General features: G+C 34.5%; 1 protein-coding gene across 15 annotated transcripts in view; it reads left to right on the forward strand.

The window, feature by feature from the left end:
• The window catches only part of PPIP5K2 (diphosphoinositol pentakisphosphate kinase 2), a 52,516-nt gene that overhangs the window by 21,698 nt on the left and 9,209 nt on the right, over positions 1–21,609 (forward strand). For 8 of the 15 annotated variants that reach the window (XM_066988460.1, XM_066988459.1, XM_066988463.1 and 5 more), the window contains 18 exons: positions 1,000–1,101; positions 1,652–1,738; positions 2,653–2,732; positions 2,815–2,920; positions 3,956–4,041; positions 4,712–4,837; positions 4,940–5,061; positions 8,075–8,257; positions 10,161–10,302; positions 11,348–11,571; positions 12,395–12,522; positions 12,717–12,831; positions 14,111–14,218; positions 14,319–14,435; positions 15,129–15,302; positions 17,673–17,846; positions 19,072–19,141; positions 21,156–21,275. In XM_066988460.1, the coding sequence (XP_066844561.1) occupies positions 1,000–1,101; positions 1,652–1,738; positions 2,653–2,732; positions 2,815–2,920; positions 3,956–4,041; positions 4,712–4,837; positions 4,940–5,061; positions 8,075–8,257; positions 10,161–10,302; positions 11,348–11,571; positions 12,395–12,522; positions 12,717–12,831; positions 14,111–14,218; positions 14,319–14,435; positions 15,129–15,302; positions 17,673–17,846; positions 19,072–19,141; positions 21,156–21,275 (2,264 nt within the window). The remainder of the gene's footprint in view (positions 1–999; positions 1,102–1,651; positions 1,739–2,652; positions 2,733–2,814; positions 2,921–3,955; positions 4,042–4,711; positions 4,838–4,939; positions 5,062–8,074; positions 8,258–10,160; positions 10,303–11,347; positions 11,572–12,394; positions 12,523–12,716; positions 12,832–14,110; positions 14,219–14,318; positions 14,436–15,128; positions 15,303–17,672; positions 17,847–19,071; positions 19,142–21,155; positions 21,276–21,609) is intronic. The other 7 variants (XM_066988466.1, XM_066988469.1, XM_066988470.1 and 4 more) reach the window with 3 other exon arrangements.

Below are 21,609 nucleotides of genomic sequence, written 5' to 3' on the forward strand. Positions count from 1 at the left end.
ATTACTTAAAATTAAATGTTAAATTAAATAAGTAACATATTTAATAAATCTCTAAATAAGCCCTAAATTAATTCCTTATTTGTAAAATCATCCAAAACACCTGAGTCAGAGTGTTTTGCAAACACTGGAAGCTAAGTACTTCAAAAGCAGCATTAAAGTTCTAAAGGTATTTGAGATTTTTTTCAAGTAGAGAAGCATTTATCTGTTGCACTGGGAGCAAAAGAAGGTGTAACAATTTCAAGTTGCTGTAGATGTTGAATTCTCTGAAAAAAAAAAAAGTTATCTTAGAGTTTTTTCCTTGTGCATGCAGGGAGTTGTAATACGATACAGTGAGAAGTAAATGGCAGACTTTTTTTCCTCGCTTTTTAGAAATGAAATCTGGGATTGTGCTAATTCAAGGTGCACTTTTTCTTTTGATGTTACTGCTTTTTAATGTAGATATCAGTTTGAGGTTCACTATATTTTGTCGAAATACTTGGGCAATAGAACATTATCAAGATCGAATAACCTTCTCTATGCAGTGTTACCATTTTGTAGTTATGACCTTTATAGGTTTTTCCAGGCTTACCAATGAAATTTTTGAGAAATGAAATTACCACTAAAGCTACTACTAACTCTTGGGTTAGAATGGCTTTCTGATTTTCAGGGACTTTTATTTAGATAATAGCCAGATATCTGAATATTTAAATGAACCAGACCAAGTCATATCCAAGGAATTCTTGTAGGAACTGGAGTTCAAAGACTGAAGTTCCTTATGTATCCTGGGCTGTTAGGCTAGTGTTGTCTCTATAGCAGTTATAGTAGCTTTAAATTGTTGTTTTTTTTTTTTTTAATAAAATTAAAAGAAAAATATGTATTTAGAGACTTAAGGTCAATAATACTCTAGAATCACATCTAGAAAAGTACGTGCACATAAATATATTTGTTTTGGATCTTGTTTGCTACATTTACAAGCTTTTTTTTAAACTTAGTGTTGTTTTCTTTTTAAACCCTTTTTAGAAATATCATAATGAGAGAACTTGCTCCCCAGTTTCAGATACCATGGTCAATTCCTTTGGAAGCAGAAGACATCCCTATTGTGCCAACCACCTCTGGAACAATGTAAGAGAATAGTAGCTATGCCTGAATTGTGTACAACCCTAATGTAACTTTTGTGTGAATTTTTTTCTCTTCACAAGGTTTTCCCACTTTGGCCTATGAACGCTTGTTTTGTGTGATGAAAACAAGGAAGAAATCACAATTTCTATGCCAGCAATCAGAGTTTCTGATCCTTAGTCAAGCTGAGTATAGAACAGCAGATTTTCAAGTGTAGTGTTTTCTGTGCATAGCCTCCTTCACTGCTAATCCTTGTTCCAGCACCAACTTAATATGCGCTTCTAATAAACATGCTCTCTCATTTAATGAACCTCAAAATCATTTTAAAAACTACTTAAAATAAATATTACCCAAGTGGTTACTCAAGTCTTAAAATCAATATTTAAATTTTATACTTCACGTCATTTTCAGTTAACCTTATATTCTTGCATATCCTTCTGTCACTCCTGTAGTTGTGCCAGATAATGACAATTTTGTTTGATTCTTGGTGGTTTTAATAATAAATAAAAACTACTCACATATAGAATTGTGAAATATAACTCCTTTAAAATTTTAGGATGGAGCTTAGATGTGTTATTGCTGTAATACGTCATGGGGACCGAACACCAAAACAGAAAATGAAAATGGAAGTAAAACATCAGAAGTAAGTTGAATTTTGATTTAAAAAAATAGTTTGAATTTAGAGTAAAGCTCATTTCTTGAGGATGTGCAAGCAATGAATTTAAGCAGAAATTACATCAGGAGTTATTTTTTGTTCATTTTTTTCTCTTTTAATGTAACTGATGTCTTTCCAGCTAATTAACAATCATGCATCTCTTTCTAATAAGACTGCCAAATGAATTGTGCAGACTTCCTTCATCACATTCTGTGCCTTGTAAACAGCCCTGTGTGATTTTAATGAACATGCATTTATCTCTATAAATGTCTTTATTCATAATCAGAAGAGAATATTTCTGTTTCACCATTTGACTATGACTTCTGGCTTTCTCTTTATCTTACTGTTCTCGTGTCAACTGTTAACTTACTCCACCACCTTTTTGTCTTTTGTCAAAGTTTTATTAGTGTTTATTTCTGGTTGATACTATCTTTAAATTAGCATTCATAAAGTGTCTAGAAATAGGTGCAGTTTCAATAAAACATACTTATTTGTGTTGGGACTAGAGTCACGTGTTCACAGAAACTTGCAGTAAAGGTGTATTACTGCTCATTTTTTTATATTTTCTACTTCTGTTGAGGATTATTCTTGAAGGCTAAGAATACACATAGCTGTATATTCAAATATTATGCCATTTGATATATAGAATTTATTCCCTTTCTTATCAATTAGTAAGTGAATAAGAAAATGTTTTTTGTACTCAAATTTCTCTAATATGTTGAAGATATTCTTGAGAAATGGGTTTTGAATAAAGGTTGGCTTGAGCTCTGGACTTCAGATTTTTAACATGCTTTTCAAATAAAGTTGTTAATTTCAGGCTGCTTTAAGTTTAAAAGCCACTTGTTCAAGTAATATTTTAACTTATTAAATGTGTTTTTTAATCAATGTTCTTTCTCCTAAAGATTTTTTGATCTCTTTGAAAAATGTGATGGATATAAATCTGGAAAACTAAAACTGAAAAAACCAAAACAGTTGCAGGCAAGTATGTCTTTATTTTCTTGCTTTGGTGTTTTATAACTAGAATATTATTTTAAGTTAGTTCTTTATTTGCTTTCTTTAGGAAGTGCTTGACATAGCCAGGCAACTCCTTGTAGAACTTGGGCAAAACAATGATTCGGAAATTGAAGAAAGTAAAGCAAAGCTTGAACAGCTGAAGACTGTGTTAGAAATGTAAGTGTCTAATTTGCAGGCTGTATAGCAAGATGCTATGTGTGTTGCTGTTAGTCCTGTTTCACAGTTACTGCTTCATTTTTAGTGGTTATCAAATACATAATGATATATTAATTGAAGCACTTGGGTTGTCATGAAAGGGCAAGAAAGAATGTCATGCATTAGGACATCTTGAAGGAGACCAGAGCTCCTGTTTTCCCCGTATATTTTTAATGGAATTTGTTGTTTAAACAATCAGTTTATCTATCTTCCTAGTGTCTCAGTATACTACCTACATGAAAGGACTAGTTTCTTTGCTCTCAAATTTTATTTTTTTTTGCATAGGTACCTGGGTATAGGGTCTGCCTCTTGGCAGTGCATGAAGTCTGGAGCCTGTAGCAGGCTTTTACTGTGTATACTGTCTACTTACAACAAATTTGGAGGATTCCAAATATGATTTTGTATATGAAGTCTGAAATATTTAATAGAAGAGGAAAAGTCTTCAAGGATTGATAGAGTTGGGATCTCAGAACTCTAAATGGTAGCAGATAATTTTTAGAAATTGGGACAAATACAATTGTTCTTGAAATTTATGAAGATACTGAGTTCTGTTTGAGAACTTCCTTGGCTAGTAAAGCAGTGGCCATCTGCACTGCCAGATCACATTCTAGATACTGGTAGCCCATGTAGTTATGAATCTGAAAAACAATTAAACAGATAAACTATTCATGCAACCTGCAAATGCATAGGCAGTGGTTTTTTTTTTTCAGTTTTATGTTCAATGTGGTGAGAACAAGTATTGTATAATAATATTTGTAAATGTTTCATCCCAGAATGCTTGATATTTCTGTAGTCGTTCCATGCTTGTTGAATACGGTTTGTTTTAAGACTGCTTTGCTAAAAGGTGGTCAAACACTTAAATCAAAGACCAGTGTAGTTTTATGATATCCTGTTTACAGGAGCATAGTAGGTTTAGATTTGTACATGAAAACACTTAAAATGTTGTGTTTTTTTTTACTCTTCATTTTCCTCTCTCACTTCTTGTTCCTTCTTCAGGTATGGGCATTTTTCAGGCATAAATCGCAAAGTTCAATTAACATATCTTCCTCATGGTTGCCCAAAGACTTCCAGTGAAGAGGAAGGTGTAGTATTACTTCTATGAATGTTAACTTAATATCATGTGTATTTACATAGTAAAGGACAAGTGGTATAATATGTCTTGATGTTAAGAACCAATATGTTGATTTAAATGGATGTTTGTATTGATGGTAATTACTTACCAGTCTCTTAATCTACTGAATTGCACACAGACTTATGAGGTAAATTTGTATTCCAACATTGCTTTTCTGTGACAGAAAAGTAGGGGTTAAGAAGGTTTAGTGATTCATCAAACATGGTGTCTTTGGGGGAAAGTTGGGGAAATCCCACTCATCGTTTACTGCTGACTTTAAAATGTTTCTAAGAATTTTCTGGTCCTCAATCTGTATTCGTTGACTGTAATAACTCGTTATTTAACATCCAATTTGTTCTAATTTTCTGACTCGATTTCATATTTGTTTTGGATTTATTATTTAATATTTTTCACTTATGTTTTCTGTCTAATTTAACTACTTCAGGTTTTGCTGTTTAAGTACCTGTTTAATCCTCTAGTTCAGTATTTTTTTAATTTTAGACAACTATTAAAGGTTCCTAATACAGAAGAGGTCATTTACTGCAGCCCTTTGTAGTCCCGGTATTTTTGCTTATTTGACAAAAAAAGAAAGGAATTATAATATATTTTGCTACTAAACTCCTCTCTTTGTGTACAATTAGATAATAGAAGAAATGAGCCATCCCTGCTTCTGGTTCTAAAATGGGGAGGAGAACTGACCCCTGCAGGCAGGGTTCAAGCAGAGGAGCTTGGAAGGGCTTTCAGGTGTATGTATCCAGGTGGACAAGGTAAAAAGAAAACAAAAAAAAAAAAAGTGTTGATTGGCATAGATCCCTTTTGAGGATAATAAAGTGTAAAATGAGAGTTTGAGCAATCTGTTTGTTTGGTAGGAGATTATGCTGGATTTCCTGGATGTGGTTTACTTAGATTACATAGCACTTATCGGCACGATCTCAAAATCTACGCCTCTGATGAGGGACGAGTTCAGATGACTGCAGCAGCTTTTGCAAAGGTACCATGTTAAATTGTGAGCTTCCAGTTTAAAAAAAAAAAAAAAAAAAGCTGATAGTCTCAAACTTTTTTCTTCTAAAACTTGGTGGAGATTTATGGGTTGTTATAGTTCACAGAGGCTGTGTTTCCAAAGAAGCTTGCTCTCAAAGATAGTTTAGTGATAGGTGGAAAAGTTTCCAATTAATGTGCCAGGCATTAGAATTCTTTGAGCAGTTGCTTACAGGGTTTCATTAAAGAACTGGAGCAATATGCTTTAGTCCTTTTCAGTAATCACCTCCATAGTAGAGAAACATTTTTTGTTTGTACCTTGCTTATTTGTTTAGTGCTTACTTCCTGAAATTATCCTGAAATTTTGTCAGTTTCTTGAAAAATTTTGTATGTGATGAGTAAAAGCATTATAACTGATTTGAGTTAATGTATTCATTTTCCATGAGCAAAAAGTGCAATTTTCAGTCACTTCAGTGACTTGGATCAAAAGATCTGGAGTTCAAAAAGCAATATTTACATTGAGACCATCTTTCTCTTACTGATTTGTAACTTTACAGAGGAAATGAGAGGGTTTGAAAACCATCAGAAATGTGGACATAATAAACTACTTTGGAAATTTTTAAATGGGAATTTGTAAAAACTATAGACTAGTGTGATTTTTTGGTATTAATAGAAATAATTCCTTTAAAAGTTGTTACAAGGATACTTTATAATTTTTGGCCTGTCAAAATAGCTACTGAGGAAGTAACACGTAGTGGCAATACCACAACTTTGTGTATCATAGGTAATTAAATTTTTTATTATTATTTTTGGTGTGAAATAAACACTTTGTGGTGAGATTTAAGAAATAGGAACTTTTGTTTTTTTGAGTACAAACAAGAATTTAAAGCAATTAGTAATAGAAAAATGTTTAGAAAAACTTCCTACATCTATAATGTTTGCCAAAGTGTTCCTTTACCCCTCCTCATGCTCTAGGCAAATTCCTCTTTTGCTGCTCCTTCCAAATAGCCTTTTGCATTTGTAATACTTCTACTTCTTAATAATTGATTCACTTCCTTCTTGCAGTGATACGGATTTTGAATTGTGTGAGAGAACTCAGACAGTGCAAGCTTTACATAAAGACTTCCTTAGGTGAATGATTTTCAATAATAATTCAGAGTGTTAGAGTGGTTTAAGTTAGAAGAAGCCTCTGTAGTTCTTGTAGTCCAACTCCACACAGAACAGCATCAGCTTGAATGAGGTTGCTCGTGACTGTGTCTAGTCAAGTTCTGAATAGTTCCAAAGATGGATGGCCTCTCCAGGTTTTTAATCCCACTCCTTCATTCTCAAGTAATCTTTTTTTTTTTTTTTTTTTTTCCTCCCAGGTAACCCATCCCTAACTTCTTCACCTTCTGTGTGTTCCCTTTTAATCCATGCTGACCTTCTATACGACTTTCCATATGTCAGAATGCACTGCTTTTGTGTTTTGAGGAGGTTGTCCTTAGAGGCAGCTGTCCTGGGCACCTTTGCCCTTCAGGACACTCTTCCATGGGATTGTGTGAACGAGCTTAAGTCTCCTCATCTGAATGGCTTCTAATAAAATTGTTTATCCTCTAAGGATCTGTCACAATATCATGGTTTCTATTACCAAAGCAACCATTGACTTTCACATTGCTGATACATCTGAGAAACAGGTTGAGGAGAATGCCTCAGCTAGATAGTTCATCAGTATCCTATGTCACAGAATTGTCCTGAATTATCTCCAGTATCTGGAACACCTGTCACCTGCAATATTGCCCATGCATTGAGGTATCCAGGATTAGAGGCCCCAATATAAAACAGGACCTGCAATCAGGAGACATTCTTCACTTTTCTTAAGAAGGCTTCATCTATTTTCTGCTTTTAGTTGGGTGGTCTGTAGCAGAGGCCCACCATGTTCTTGCACGATCTTTTGATCCTTACCCATAACATCTCAGCTTTCTTGTTACAGATTCCAAAGTAAAGCTCTCAGTGGTCAAGCCACTCCTTTATATAGAACCCAGTTCTTCCTCCTTGCCTTCCCGGCCTGTAGCTATAGCAGAGATCCATGCATGTGAGCTATTCTGCAACATCTCTAACATCTTTGCAAAATTAAACCTTTGCAAGTGTTCAGAATTTCTTTTCCTGTTTGTTTCCATCCTGCATGTGTTGTTGTACAGGCACTGGAACAGGTTGCCGAGAGAAGTAGTGGATGCCCCATCCAACCAAAGCCAGATTGGATGGGGTGTTGAGCAGCTTGATTCTAGTGGAAGGTATACCCTGTCCATGTCAAAGGGGTTGGAACTAGATGAGCTTTAAGGTCACTTCCAACCTAAACCATTCTATGATTGTTATTTTATCTATCTGTCCTGCTTTCTCCTCAATCAGAGGATTGAGGAGACATCACTCCATTTCCTTTCTTATCCCAGAACCCTTCAGTAGCCAGAAGAGTCACAAAAGTTTCTAGCCGCCTCCATTTTGGAAGTCTCCATCCACCTGTAGTTCAACTATACTCTTTGAATGTTGTTCCATGCCACACAGGGTTTGGGCTTTGTAGGATCTCTGCAAAGATATTGTGTGTGTCCAGTTTGTCTTCCCAGATACTATTCTGTCTCTTCCCATAGTGCCTTCCTCTGGTAACTCAGCACCTGACCCTGACCATGTCCCCCACAAGTCAGGCCACTATTGCTTTCCAGCCTGAGGGAGAGGCACCATGCACTCCCTGCAACCCAATGCCTGAACAACTGTGGCCTCACAGGAGCACTGTTGGCACTTCTGAGATGCCAGGATTACTTGAGCTCATGATGGTGATCTGCTGTATGGCAGGTCAGCATCACTGTTGCATGGATTGTAGTAATCCTACATATCAAGGCAGTGCTTTGAGGGTTGTTTCCACGCCAAGTCTTGTACATAAGCAAATGATACAATCTTGAATTTAAATTAGTATTTTGAGTGGGTTTTTGATCGTTTGTTTTTAAGATACTGTTACTTTCTCATGTTTGTCTGATTAACTATATCATTTGCTTCAGGGTCTACTGGCCTTAGAGGGTGAACTGACTCCTATTCTTGTCCAGATGGTAAAAAGTGCTAACATGAATGGTCTGTTGGACAGTGACAGTGATTCTTTAAGCAGCTGTCAGCATCGTGTTAAAGCAAGGCTCCATGAAATTCTCCAGAGGGACAGAGAATTTACAGCTGACGACTATGATAAGGTTAGAATATGATTAGTTTTCAATGAAATGAAATAAGTAGACAAGCAAATACTTGTATTAAGTTAACAAACAATAATTTTATGTATCTATTTTGAAAAATCATTTATGTGTTTGCAAATAGTTTTGAACTAAAAAGGAAGCTGTAGCAATTGTGGTATTAGGTATTTCTGGTTGTCTTGTAATTTGAGTAATCAGAATAGTTACAGACTTTGAAATAGGAATATACTTGTTGGTAGGGACTACATTAGTAAATCATCTTCACTGTTTGATTATTTTTTTTGATTATGCAAAAGATTATACTTTTTTTTCTAATTGTAAATTTGACTGTATGTAATATTACAAAATGTACTACCTACATCCTACAAGGCCTTTTTACTGACTAGAAGAATACTAAAATACAGAAAAGCAGTAGAATACTTCCTAATCAGTGAAAGAAAATGCTGACGTAGTACAAAAAGACGCATAATTGTTCATGGTTTAAAATGTAAGTACTATTTGTTATAGTTAAGAAGCTTTTTTTTCTCTTTCAATTGCCTTTACCCTGTCTGGTATAACAGGTAAAAAAACAAGCCCTCAAATGTTATCTCTTAAGTTTAAGATTAAGCTGATGTTTTCTAACAGGTGTTGAGAGCAAATTATTGAAAAATAATTTTACTAATTACACATTTACTCTATGTGGACTTAGTTAAGCATGTAGATTAAAAGAATCATCCAAATCACTGCATAAAATGGATTCAGCAGTACTATGAGAAAAGAGAGTGTTCGAGGTTTCAAAGATTTCTTTTTCTTTATTAGCACCTTTCTTTTCACTATAAAGGGGATTTGAAAAGAGACTGAAACTATATATCATTCTCTTCTAAAATAGTCTTCTGAAATTCTTTTATGAAAGTAACTAACCTTTGAGATTAAAAAGTGATACTATCTTTTCTGGTTTTTTTTCCACTTACCTGCACTTTGAAAAAACAATATGCCTTTTCTTTTTCTGTGCCAGAGCATTATTCTTATTGATATACTTTGTCATGATAGGAAGGTAGGAACTGCTTACTATTAAGTAGCGAGTAGAAGTTTTCTATTTCCAGATTATCCCATGCATTTGAGGAAACAGTGGGGAAAGTGCAAATACGTATGTATATTATATAGCTAAATTATTTTTAATGTTTTTTTCCTACTTTGGTTTATGTAGATCTTTTCTGAAAAAATGAGGCTAAGGCTTATGTACATGGACATAGGCTGACACCATACTGACACCAACTTAATGGTGATAATGCATAACTTCTACAGTTTCTATGTTTAAGTCAGGTCTGAAGGACATCTTGTAATATATATGCACTTTAATGGTTTTTTTGACTGTGTTTGTGTGCTGCAGACCCGTAGAAACAAAAACCTAAACCAGAAAGAATCATTTTTTTTTTCCAAGTACCTGGTTCTTCCTTCCAGTTATATTAAGAAGGGTGCTCTATAGAGAAAGATGTGTTTTGTGAGGCATGTAGCCTAACTATAACGTTTCTTATAAAAGTTATGGTAAGTTTTTTAAATGCAACAGTTACTTGAACGAAAGTTATGGAAGATTGCTAAGTATATACAGATCTTAAACATCCTTCGAATTTTCATATCTTGAAACAAAGGAGGGTTTTAGGAACTCCTGAAACTGCTCATGTTTATTATATGGAAGTGGTTACTCTATGAATTTGTCATCTTTGAATCTGTAGTAAATTCTATTACCTTTCAATATATTTTTCTTTCTTAATTCCTCAAAGGGTGTAAATCATTGAGAAATTGTTTCAAAAATTACTAACAACCTACCTGAATACCTTTCGCCCGATTCTTGGAATCTTTAGTACATTCCATCTTATTTCTATCGTTCTTTCGAATCTGATCAGTTTGTGTTTATCTCAAATTGCAGCTTACTCCATCTGGAAGCATCTCATTGATAAAATCAATGCAGGTTATTAAAAATCCTGTAAAGACATGTGACAAGGTCTACTCCTTGATCCAGAGCTTGACTTCTCAGATTAGGCAAAGAATGGAAGATCCAAAGTCTGCAGGTATTTAAACATTTTTGTAGCCGTATTTAGTTTCTCTTGTTTGCATTTGAGAGAGTTATAATATAGCCCTTCTGCAGTAAACTAGCTTTTAGCTGAACTTCATTCAACAATGGCATATGGATTTTCAGTCTGATTCACTATGTATAATGTTAAAGTAAAAAACAGGAGAAACACATGGTCATATTGCAGGAACACCACTCTTTGTGGTGTTCAGAAGTTCAGGTTAGTTCTCAAACATTTACAGAAATTCTTGACATAATTATTTGAAATGCAGCAGTCCATGGAAAGAAAGGCAATATGCATAGTAGTATTGCATAGAAAGATACTCTGTATTAATGGTGGTGAACCAACAATACAGGAAAACTAGAGCTGGAACTGGCCACAGTGCTTTTTTGGTACTAACTAAATACTGGAATATTTGCTATCAATCTTCTTTGCAGTGTGTTGCAATGCAAATAGCTGTTGTTCTGAGGTTGAGGCATGCAAGTGTCTTGCATAGATAGTATCACTGCTCCAGTCTCCTGTCTTGTGAATGAGATAATCCAACCTGTCTACCAGTCTCTTGGCTTTTGCTTTTGACACATTTATTACATGACCAGTGCTGCAGGACACTTTATTCTTGGTGCTGTAGCTTTGTCTAAAGGGTGAGTGGTGCAGTTTTGCGAGGAAGCTTTCTGCTGTCTGGATGTGGCTAGATGTTTTCACCAGTAAAATTAACCATATGCACATCTGTTCCCTCTTATTGGAAATAGTATAGTTAGTTTATTTTCTCTTTTAATACACTTTTTATATATAAATATATATACTTTTATATACAATACATATAAATATATATAATAATAAAATGCTAATAAATAAAATAATAATTAATAGTAAAATATATATAATATATAAAATTTATATATACTTATATATATAAATATATACTTTTAATATACTATTTTATATATAAAAATTGTTTTCAGCAGTTACTACCATGTAATTAATTTTTTCTCTTGTTATTTGGATGCTGCTGATTACTTACGTGAGATATGTATTTATCTAGATATTCAGCTGTACCACAGTGAAACATTAGAACTGATGCTGCGCAGATGGGCCAAGCTAGAAAAAGATTTCAAAACAAAGAATGGAAGATACGACATTAGCAAAATTCCTGATATTTACGACTGTATAAAGTATGATGTGCAGCACAACGGCTCCTTAAAACTGGAAAACACAATGGAATTATACAGGCTTTCAAAGGCTTTAGCTGACATTGTGATCCCTCAGGTAAATATTTTCAGTTATGGAGTGGATTGCAGAATTAATGCTTTATCAAACTGTGAAAGATGTCTGCTTTGTATTTTCTATTGAAGGTCCCTTTAACTTCACGTCTTATTTTCTGCTAGGAAGCAGATTGTTTTGTTTAAGAAAGATTTTGTTTCAGCATTCACTGAAGTGTGTTCAGAGTGATTTTTTTCTGGCAGTTTATACTGCTACTGCAGCGTATTAAGGTGAATTGTCTCATCACAGCCATTCTTTACAGATTTAAGTGGAGCCCACATGATCAACTGTATATTCTTAAATCACATTTAATTTCATTCTTGCTGCTTTTAACAACTTCGTTTTCAGGCTCTCTGCAATTGATGCTGAATCATAGTCTATCTAACTTCCCTTGCCTTAAGCAACTGAAATTTTAAAGGACCTTTCTGCTGCTTCAAAGTGCTAACACTCCCTGATAAAAACTCCCTGATAAAAACACCTTAAGTTTCACAGAATTTAAGGCTAGGTATAGACAAGTTAAATTTCCATGTACTGCAGACTGATAAATTCAGATTAGCTCTAAATGGTGTAGGCTACAGAATATGAAATTATATTGTAACATCCTGTGCACGAAGAAACGATTTTCGATGTTATCTCAAACAGGAAAAAGGCAAACCCTCTCTTACTTGAAGGGGGAGGTCAGTGTTTGATTATAATAATAAGGTTAAACAAAACAGTTTGCAGCCAGAGAAAAGTAATAGATGGCTAATTAAATTTAATATACAAGCCTTGAATTAGAAGATGCTTTGATCTTTAACTGATTTTTAAAAGTCAATTCCTTCTTACGCAGGAATATGGTATTTCTAAGGCTGAGAAACTAGAGATTGCCAAAGGTTACTGCACTCCTCTAGTTAGAAAAATCCGTTCTGACCTTCAGAGAACTCAAGATGATGATACTGTAAATAAGCTTCACCCTCTGTAAGTCTTAATTTTTTTATATGGTTACATTAATTTCTGTTAGACTTACTGGAGATACTCCATAGCTTTCATACTTGAAACGTCTTACTAGTTCAGAATAATGTAAAACATATGACTCATTTATTGGTTGACAGCTATTTCTAAAATAGGGTTACATCTCATTATGGTCTAATTAGATTTCTTTTTCTTTTAAGTTACTCCAGGGGTGTTATGTCCCCTGAACGCCATGTTCGTACACGACTGTATTTCACCAGTGAAAGTCATGTCCATTCCCTGTTGTCCACCCTTCGTTATGGTGCCTTATGTGATGTAAGTTGAACACTTTTTCTGTGAAAGCTGTGGTATTTTATGAGGAACCAAAATAAACAACTTTTACTAAAGCTGTATTAGTTGAAAGCTTAATTTTCTAAAGTGGCTTTGGAAATTATAATACTTTTTTAAACATTTGATTTCTTGTTTTATATGCAGAGACAAATTTCGAACTCCTAGGGTGGTCATTGGAAAACAGCATGCTCCTTTAAATTGAGTTCTGTTGGTGTATTCAGCTATATATGTTATGGTCTCAAAGGGGTTTGCAAAGGGAAGATAATCATTTTTTTGTCTTCTGTTGTCACCAACTCTTTTCTGTTCAAATTATCTAATTCAGGCTTCTCTGAATTGACTTTTGGATTGGCTTATTTTTGATTACTGGAATATTGTCAAGACCTTTCTACCTGGCTTCAAGAATGCTCTTGTAGTGCAAAGTTCCTACTGTTCAGTGGACTGTCTTTCTTTACCATACTGTTGTAGAATACTTTGAAGGTGCTGCTTTATTCTCCATCTGATTGGCTTTGAAACCAAAGACCAAAATAACAAGCTCTTCAGATTCACCAGTTAACCAGCTGAGCTCATGGAGAGAGGACAGTGTAGCACCACAGAGTCTACATAGATGTTTCTGAGACGCCATGATTAAAGTAATATTTTTTGAAATAGCTGCATATATGTACTTGCTTCTGGTGACAGATGAGTAAACTCATTGGTCCAAAAAGCATTTTTAATCCTAGACCTCTGTAACATGCTACAGCAGATACACCTGTAGTTTGTTTTTTTCATAATTAATGGACCTTTGTTTTAGAGCTTGAAAAAGGTGAATATTCACTTTAAATAATTCAGAATATGATGCTTATTCTTCTGCTATACTTTAGAAGTACTCTTTGTCTGTTTAACTGCTATAAAGATACCTAGAAACATTTCCCATGATATACTATTTGAAGCAAGTTTATAGCAGAGTCCAAGATTCTCGTCAGGAGAATATAAAATGGTGCTTCTGTCTACAGAGCATATATCATTATTAACAAAATAACATGAAAGATACACTAAAATAAAATGCGAAAAGTTCTGATCTCCACTTTCCATTCATTTAATGAGTAATTTTGCTTCACTTTTTCTAGTTGTCTCAGGTTTTTTGTTAGCTATAAAGAGCTTTATACTGCTTCTGTGAAAGTAAACGCCATGTAAATAGGAGAAAATGGAAGTCATCAGTCTTTCTAAAGAAAATTGCTAGTTTTTATTTGTCAAGATGCTGTTTTTTTTTTTTTCTCTTCATAAGGAATCAAAAGATGAACAATGGAAAAGAGCTATGGATTATTTAAATGTTGTCAATGAACTCAATTACATGACACAGATTGTTATCATGCTTTATGAGGATCCAAACAAGGTATTTAAAATGGATGAATGTCTTCAGGGATGAATGTCTTCAGAAATAAGTAATGCTAAGCTATATATTAAAGTGTAAATCTATTTATCATTTTCTTCAGGAACTTTCTTCAGAAGAACGTTTCCATGTAGAGTTGCACTTTAGTCCAGGAGCCAAAGGCTGTGAGGAAGATAAAAATTTACCAGCTGGTTATGGATACAGACCTGCCTCCCGAGAGGTAATAATTATACCTTTCTTTAAAGCAAAAGTTATTTTTTTCCTGGATGCAGACACATCTAAAATAAACAGTGGGAAATTATTAGGTTAAAAAATACAAGTGTAATTTTTGAGGAGGTCCATTTGGAATGTACACAGATAATGTGGGTCTCCTATGGCTTTGCTAGACTTTTTACTACAAGTACAAACTATTCTTTGTAAGAAAAGTGGCAGCAATGGCAGTGTCACATTAACAATATGCTGGCAACTGAAATAAATATTTAAGAAAATAAGACAGTTTGGCATGCTTATTGGCTTGACAGCTCAACAGATTGTTGAGGACTGTAATTGTGTTTGTAGGTCTGTGGAGTTACCACATGAGAGATGAATGAAAGCAAAGCTTGGCTGGAATTTTGACTTGTGAGGCTAGAATTTTACTAGTATGTCAGCAGGAAGTTGGGATAAGATATGTAGGCTGAACAGTCTGGCTAATTAAGACCATGCTGTCATACGCAGTGGCATGGTAGGAGCAAATACACGTGGATTATTAAGTCTAAATCAATATGCATTTTATAACTAGTTGTTCAATAGTATATAATTTACTGATATCTTTTATGTTGCTTTGTGTTTATGCAGAAGGTTCATTTAGTAGTCACTTCTCTATATGTGTTGCAAGGTCTGAATCTAAACTGAAAAGGAATTATATTGTTTGTAGAATGAAGGCTCGAAGAAAACCTCTCACAGAAATGATAGTGATGAAGAGGCACATGCTTCTAGAAGGGATGAAACAGATCGGTCAGTAGTGATGTTCAAGCCAATGGTATCAGATCCAATTCACATACACAGAAAGTCACCCCTTCCACGATCCAGGAAGATTGGTTCTGTTGAAGTAAGTGTTTATGTTTCAGAGAATGAATTTCACAGAAATTAATTTCTGTTTATTTTAACAAAGCAATACCAAACGTAATTCTGCTTTCGATTACACGGAACCAGTATGGTGTTAAGCCTCACAAAAGGGTTCCTCTTATTTTGTGGGAAGTCCTCCATGGCAATAATTTGTCTGAAGGAATTTTTTAAAATACGTGATTATTTTCCCATAAAAGATTTATTTCCTTGTTGTTGTTGTTTTTTAAGCCATATTAGAGGAAAAAAAAAAATATATTTGAAAATGAAGACTCAGTCTAAACTTACATCTTCCAACTAACATACATTGCTTTTATATCCATCCTTACAAGACTGCTGGTGTTGGGAAATAAGCAAACCTTCAGGGTCATCATACTGAGAGGGGATGGGGATTTGGGGGGCTCTAGGGGAGGTGCAGAAGGTGAGATAAATGTCTTCAGGTGTATTTGTTTTCACGTGGAGTGGAAGTGACTCCACTCCTTCAGCATTTGAAGGTAAGACAATAGACTGTAAGTTGTGGTTTTTTTTATTTTTAAATAGGTGGGGTTTGTGTTTCATTAAGTCTTTAGATAACAGCTTGAACAGTCTAGTCTCCTGTCTTGAAGGCCATGACATCTAGGTGTGCTTCACGGATACGGCTTTAATGTCACAGAGGTGGGGGATGCAGAGCATTGTCACTGATACCATTTGTATGGTTGAGTGGCAAAGCTTCAGTTGGTGCATAGTGGCACTTCTGTGACGTTAATGCTAGAAGCAGACTAACAGCTTCTTATTGCCTCATTTTCAGTTGCTTAAAACCATCAGAACTTAAGATTCACACCAAAAGCTTTTCCTTTCATGTTTGTGTTGGCAGTGGACTGTTTGTATGCAATGCAAGTATTACAGAAGTAAGATTTGCAAGTTATTTGGTTATTGGTAGTATGGAGAGAAAAAGATGCATGGTTTCCTTCTACAAGGATATCTGTATAACTTCACATGACTTTCATAAATTAACATAGGTAATAAATGTGAATGTCTTACGTTTTCTATTTCCAAGTTTTATCATAAACAAATGCTCACAACATCAATATTTTGGATTTTTAAATGCTCTTTTCAGTATGATCATGCAAGCTCCCCTCCTAGTTATGGGTTCATATACACACAGCTTAATAGACTTTTTACTTCAAACTTTTAATCTCTTTCATTTTCATAAATTGTGTGGAAGTTACTTTCAAAAGGTATTGGTAACACAAATTACTAAATTTTGACTGTGCGTGTAGTATGTCTCCTGATAGAATGGGTTCCAGCATTCAGTGACTGTTTATTTGCTGGAATATTTAAAGAAAACATACACTATGATTTATTTATTTATTTTTGTCCAAAAGGAAAATTGAGAGATTCATCTGGCCCACTGAAATCTGCAAAACCAGTATTTGGAATATTTATACCAAGTAGTATTTTCAAGTGTTTTTTAAAAAAGACATTTTACTGCAACTTAAACTGCAACTGCCTTGAACTTTTTTTTTTTTTTTTTTTTTTGTCTGTAAGGCAATTCTCTTTTCCCTTACATCCATTAATTTGAAGGGACACTGTCAGGTATGAGATTAGATGGAAGTTAACATCGGGGGTATAGTCAGCAATATTTAGAGAAGCATGGCAACTGTAACTGAGTCATGGGAAAAAAAAAAGATTTCAAAGAGTAAAATGAGAAAGTAAGACTCATCAGCATCGGAAATCAAATTCTGTACTGCAAAAAATGTTGTTTGCTAATGCTACATAGGGCATGCAGGGCTCAGCCTGACACTGTCTTCCCTTGAAGTCTTATAGCTGTCCAGCTTTAGATAATGTTTAAGGCTTTTTTAAGGTTGGAAAACTACTACCAGTCAGATTGGTGTTACCTAACAGTCAGTCAGTTGTAAAGTCTCAAAGGTGATTCTAAAAATCAGAGTCTCTTAGATCAGGCTATAGACTATCAATGAAAATTATTAAGTACTAAATAGGAAAGTTTAATGTACTTAGAGGGGGAAAACTATTAAACAGTATGTCAAGGATAAAAGATATTCTGTTTCCAACGTGAGGAATTCTAAAAATTATGAACCAATTATTGATGCCCATTATTTTTCTTTCATGCCATTATTTAATAATTAATCTACCAGAAATTTGATTAGAATGTATTAAAATGTAATTGATTGAGTGGAAGTGATAACTTCCTCATATTGTAATACTATTCTTCCCTACTCACTGTTTAATAGTTTTAGAAGCAGTATATTAAAAGGGTGCAAGCAGACTGGGTATTTTTTTTCTTTTCTGTTCATTTGGCTCTGTTGAATCTAACTTTGCATGCTTTGCTGTTTTTTGCCCCCTTTCTCACTTCCAGGAAGAGAGCCCCCTGAGTGTGTCTAGCCCAGAGTGTATTGGTACCTGGCTGCATTACACCAGTGGTGTGGGTACTGGGCGTCGAAGACGCAGATCAGGGGAACAAATCACTTCTTCCCCTGTCTCCCCTAAATCATTGGCTTTCACATCCAGTATTTTTGGCTCATGGCAACAGGTTTTTAAACTTTACTTCATTAAACATTATTATGCATTCCAAGCAACAACCAACTGTCTTTAAGGACATCTAATCCCTTGTTACGGATTACATTTGAAGCAAATTCTTCCACTTTTTAAAATTACTTCCCGAGAATGTCTGGGGGAAAAAGAGCAAGTGCATGTTTTTCCACTGAATGTGTTACACACTTTCTTGAAAAATTGGTTTCCTTATAGGAATTGCAAATGTTACCACAGTAGAAAAGACATAGTCTACTGCCTAATAAAACAGATTTCGGCTTTGGCTTAGTTGTCCTTTAAGACTTTAAAAACGGCATTGCTTAATTTGGTGGTAGGTAAATTTAAATTTAATTTTTTTTAATAATTGGAACCAATACCATTTAAAATAATTTATTTGGAACTTCATATTGCTATTCAAAACTTGTTTTGCATATATCATATTTCCAGTGGCCTGGTATTAACTATTGCAGGGAACAAACTCTAGCACTAATAATTCTTGCGTTCTGTATCTGGAGGTATCTAAAACTCCCAACACAGTACATCATCCATTGACTTGTACAATATTTTGAAGATTTTTCTAAATATGTGGGGGAGGAAGCAGGAAAAAAGAGGCAGTAAATTTTTTAAAGTACCAATGAAGATATAAGATTCTTTGTATTTCAAGATATTGTTTACCTGTACGACAATGGATGGTGTTCTGTTAATCATATCCTTTTTCTTTGAAAATTTTCATAATTTCTTTTTGTTGTGGAAGATTATAAAACTATTTGTATAGGAAAAGTTTATATGAGTAAAGGCTGTGAGCATCTGAAGATTACACTGATTGAGCCCGTGCATGGATCAGTGATTGTATGGTGTCCTCAATAGCTTGTCTGTCTTTCCTTCCCTCCCCTCCTTTTTTTCAATACAGGCGCAGTTTAGGAGAGTGCATTTGGTAAAATAAAATGTCTCAAATGTCTGTTCTCATATCTGTCTTGGTCTGTGTCCTTTCTCATTCTGAATGCTTGCTTTGCACCACTTCATTGCAAGGAACTCATATGTGAAATGGACTCCCTTCAGAAGGGGATATTGCATGATCTTTCATGTTTCCTTCACATATTTTTACTAACACCTATCATACAGCTTATTAACACTTGTCTGTCTGAAGCAGGCTGCTGTATCAAGTTAAATGGACTTTTCATGCCACTGTCCTACTTTCCCTTATTTTTCTGTTTTTTTATATCCAGGTCCTATCAGAAAGCAATAGTAACTTACGAACACCAAGAACTATTCTGGAACAAAAGCAGAGTGGTCTAGGTATGTGCATACAGTTGAAATTTTGTTCCATGTCAGTAGCTTTTCATCTGCCTGTTGTTCTGCACAGTTGTACTTCCTTTAAAAAACTTCGATGTGAACAGGACCTGGTAGTATTTCCTATCAATAATGTGATGAGTGTGCTGGTCAAAATTGAACTGGTCAATTTTCTACAACAAAAGTTTCTAAATAAATCACAACTGAAAAGAGCAAATTGTTTGAGGCTGTTCACACTACTGACACTGTACTGACTGAAACAGGATTATTTTTACTGTAAAGTAGATTAAAAAAAAAATGTAGTTCATGACAGAGTTGACTGGGGTTTTTGCAAGAATCTTTTGGATTGAAATAGCCTACAATGGAAACAGTTAAAACATGTTTCTTGAAAATTAGCATTTCCTACTGTGGGCAATTGGTGGAACTGAAGGTGTCTTACCCAGGGGAAGGGGGAACAAACCTCAAGTATCTTGATATATGGGTTTTTGCACATATTCCCTCTCCAAAAATCAATTTCTTCTTTTCAGCATTAGAATGAATCATGCTATAATTCAATGAGTTGTTTCAAATTCTTTTAATTCAAGTGGTGCTTTTCTGTTGCTTCTTTGGAACTGACATTCACATGCCTGATATGTAAAAACATGAAATCTTGCACTACTATAAATTAATATTGATTTTTTTCTGTAAATGTGTCTTTTTATGGGAAAAATGAAGTGTAGAAAATGCATAAGGTACATGCATAAACTGAGAAGTAGCTTTTCAACTCTCTGCAAAGATCTGTATTTTTTTTGCATGTTTAATCTTTCTGTGATACTTTTCTCCCTATTATATTTTTCCATTAGTAAAATGCATACATCAGGTGCTCTTGTTTATTGAAGTAATTTTTTTTATTGTGTGCTTGCTAAAGTTAAACAACTTTTCTTTTGTCAATATGACACAATATGGCTTGTGGAAGTTTATTTCTGTGCATAGGTCAAGATATTACATTTGATGTCAAAGGCTTTTGCCACAGACCAGGCACCAATTTATTTTGGCTGTGATTGGTCACATGTGCTAGTAATGTTTCCTCTCATTAGGTCATCAAAAGTAATGAAAGGAAGTATCCCTGGATAGATACTTGGTCTTCAAAAATGAGCTATCTAAAATGGAAAAGATAAGTTCTGAGTGAAACCACATTTCCTTTCAACTATTAATGAAGAATCAAGGGAAAAAATTGCAGCATTTTTTTCCATTTTCTTCACTGTTCTATGTAAATTTAATTTATGGTGGATTATAAAAGTTATTTTCATCTTTCTTTATGTAGCTTTCCGTGATTTGTTAACACTCCCATCCCAGTGTCAGGATCATATAAATTGTAACAAAAGTACTATTACTTGCATGGAGATGTACAAAAGTCTTCTTTGGAAAGGAAGTTAAGCTAAACTCTATGAAACTTTTAGATATTTTCAATTTCTAACAATGATGGTAGCTGAAATACGTATAGAGTATTTCAGATATGGTTAACATTTTGTTGGGGCTAAAGGGGAAGTGTTTCCACGTCTGTGGAAATGCATGCATACTTCATTGAAGCCTATCATCTCAAAATTTTATTTGGATGAAAGCAATGAGTAGTATTTTCCCAGTTTATATTTGTTTGAGAGCTGCAGGTTTTAAAACACACAACGTTCACATCATCATCTTGCTTTTGTTTTGTTGTTTTGGTTATGTTTGCATTAATGCTAACTGGTAACTTTTCTTTACCAAATGTGTAAACAGGATAAGAAGTCACTTTGTTAAAGTCAGTCCTCTCTTTGCACATATGGCAGAGAGTGGTGTGTCATGAGTAGAAGCACAATAAATTATGATAGTTTCAGCCTACAAGTACCATTCTGACATTACAAGCATATTGTGAACCTGTCCAAGGCACTGCCAAAAGCTGCCTTTTGTGTGGTAAGAGCCATGTGCTTGCATGCTGCATGCATCCCCAATGTGAATGGACGAACACCTGGTTGTTGTATGTATTTTCTCTAACTCCCATCAGGGTCTCACTGTGCGGGCCTGTTTAGCACCTCAGTGCTCGGGGGTTCTTCAAGTGCACCTAACCTACAGGATTATGCTCGTACTCATCGTAAAAAGCTGACTTCTTCTGGCTTCATAGATGGTATGTGCACACTCTCGCACATGCACGCACAAACCCATGTGCCACATTAAACTTCTAAAGATAAATCATAGGCTACTGATTTTAATGGAATCCTAGAATCCTTTGCCTTAGTATTAATTGTATGAGTTTCTATTCCTTTATTGCCCATAGCTTGCTTATGTTTAACTTAATAGCATAGTTAATTCTTGTCTCTGTCTTGAATTGAACATTAGCTCACAAACTTGTTACACATGTCAAGAGATTTCAGAAAATGCATTTTTAAAGTAAAATAAAATTTTAGTTTTGAAATTATTTTCTCACTTTAAATGTCAGGTTTTATCATTCATTATTGATC

The sequence above is a fragment of the Anser cygnoides genome, chromosome Z (genome assembly GCF_040182565.1).
Source record: "Anser cygnoides isolate HZ-2024a breed goose chromosome Z, Taihu_goose_T2T_genome, whole genome shotgun sequence".
In the NCBI taxonomy this organism is placed as follows: domain Eukaryota; kingdom Metazoa; phylum Chordata; class Aves; order Anseriformes; family Anatidae; genus Anser; species Anser cygnoides.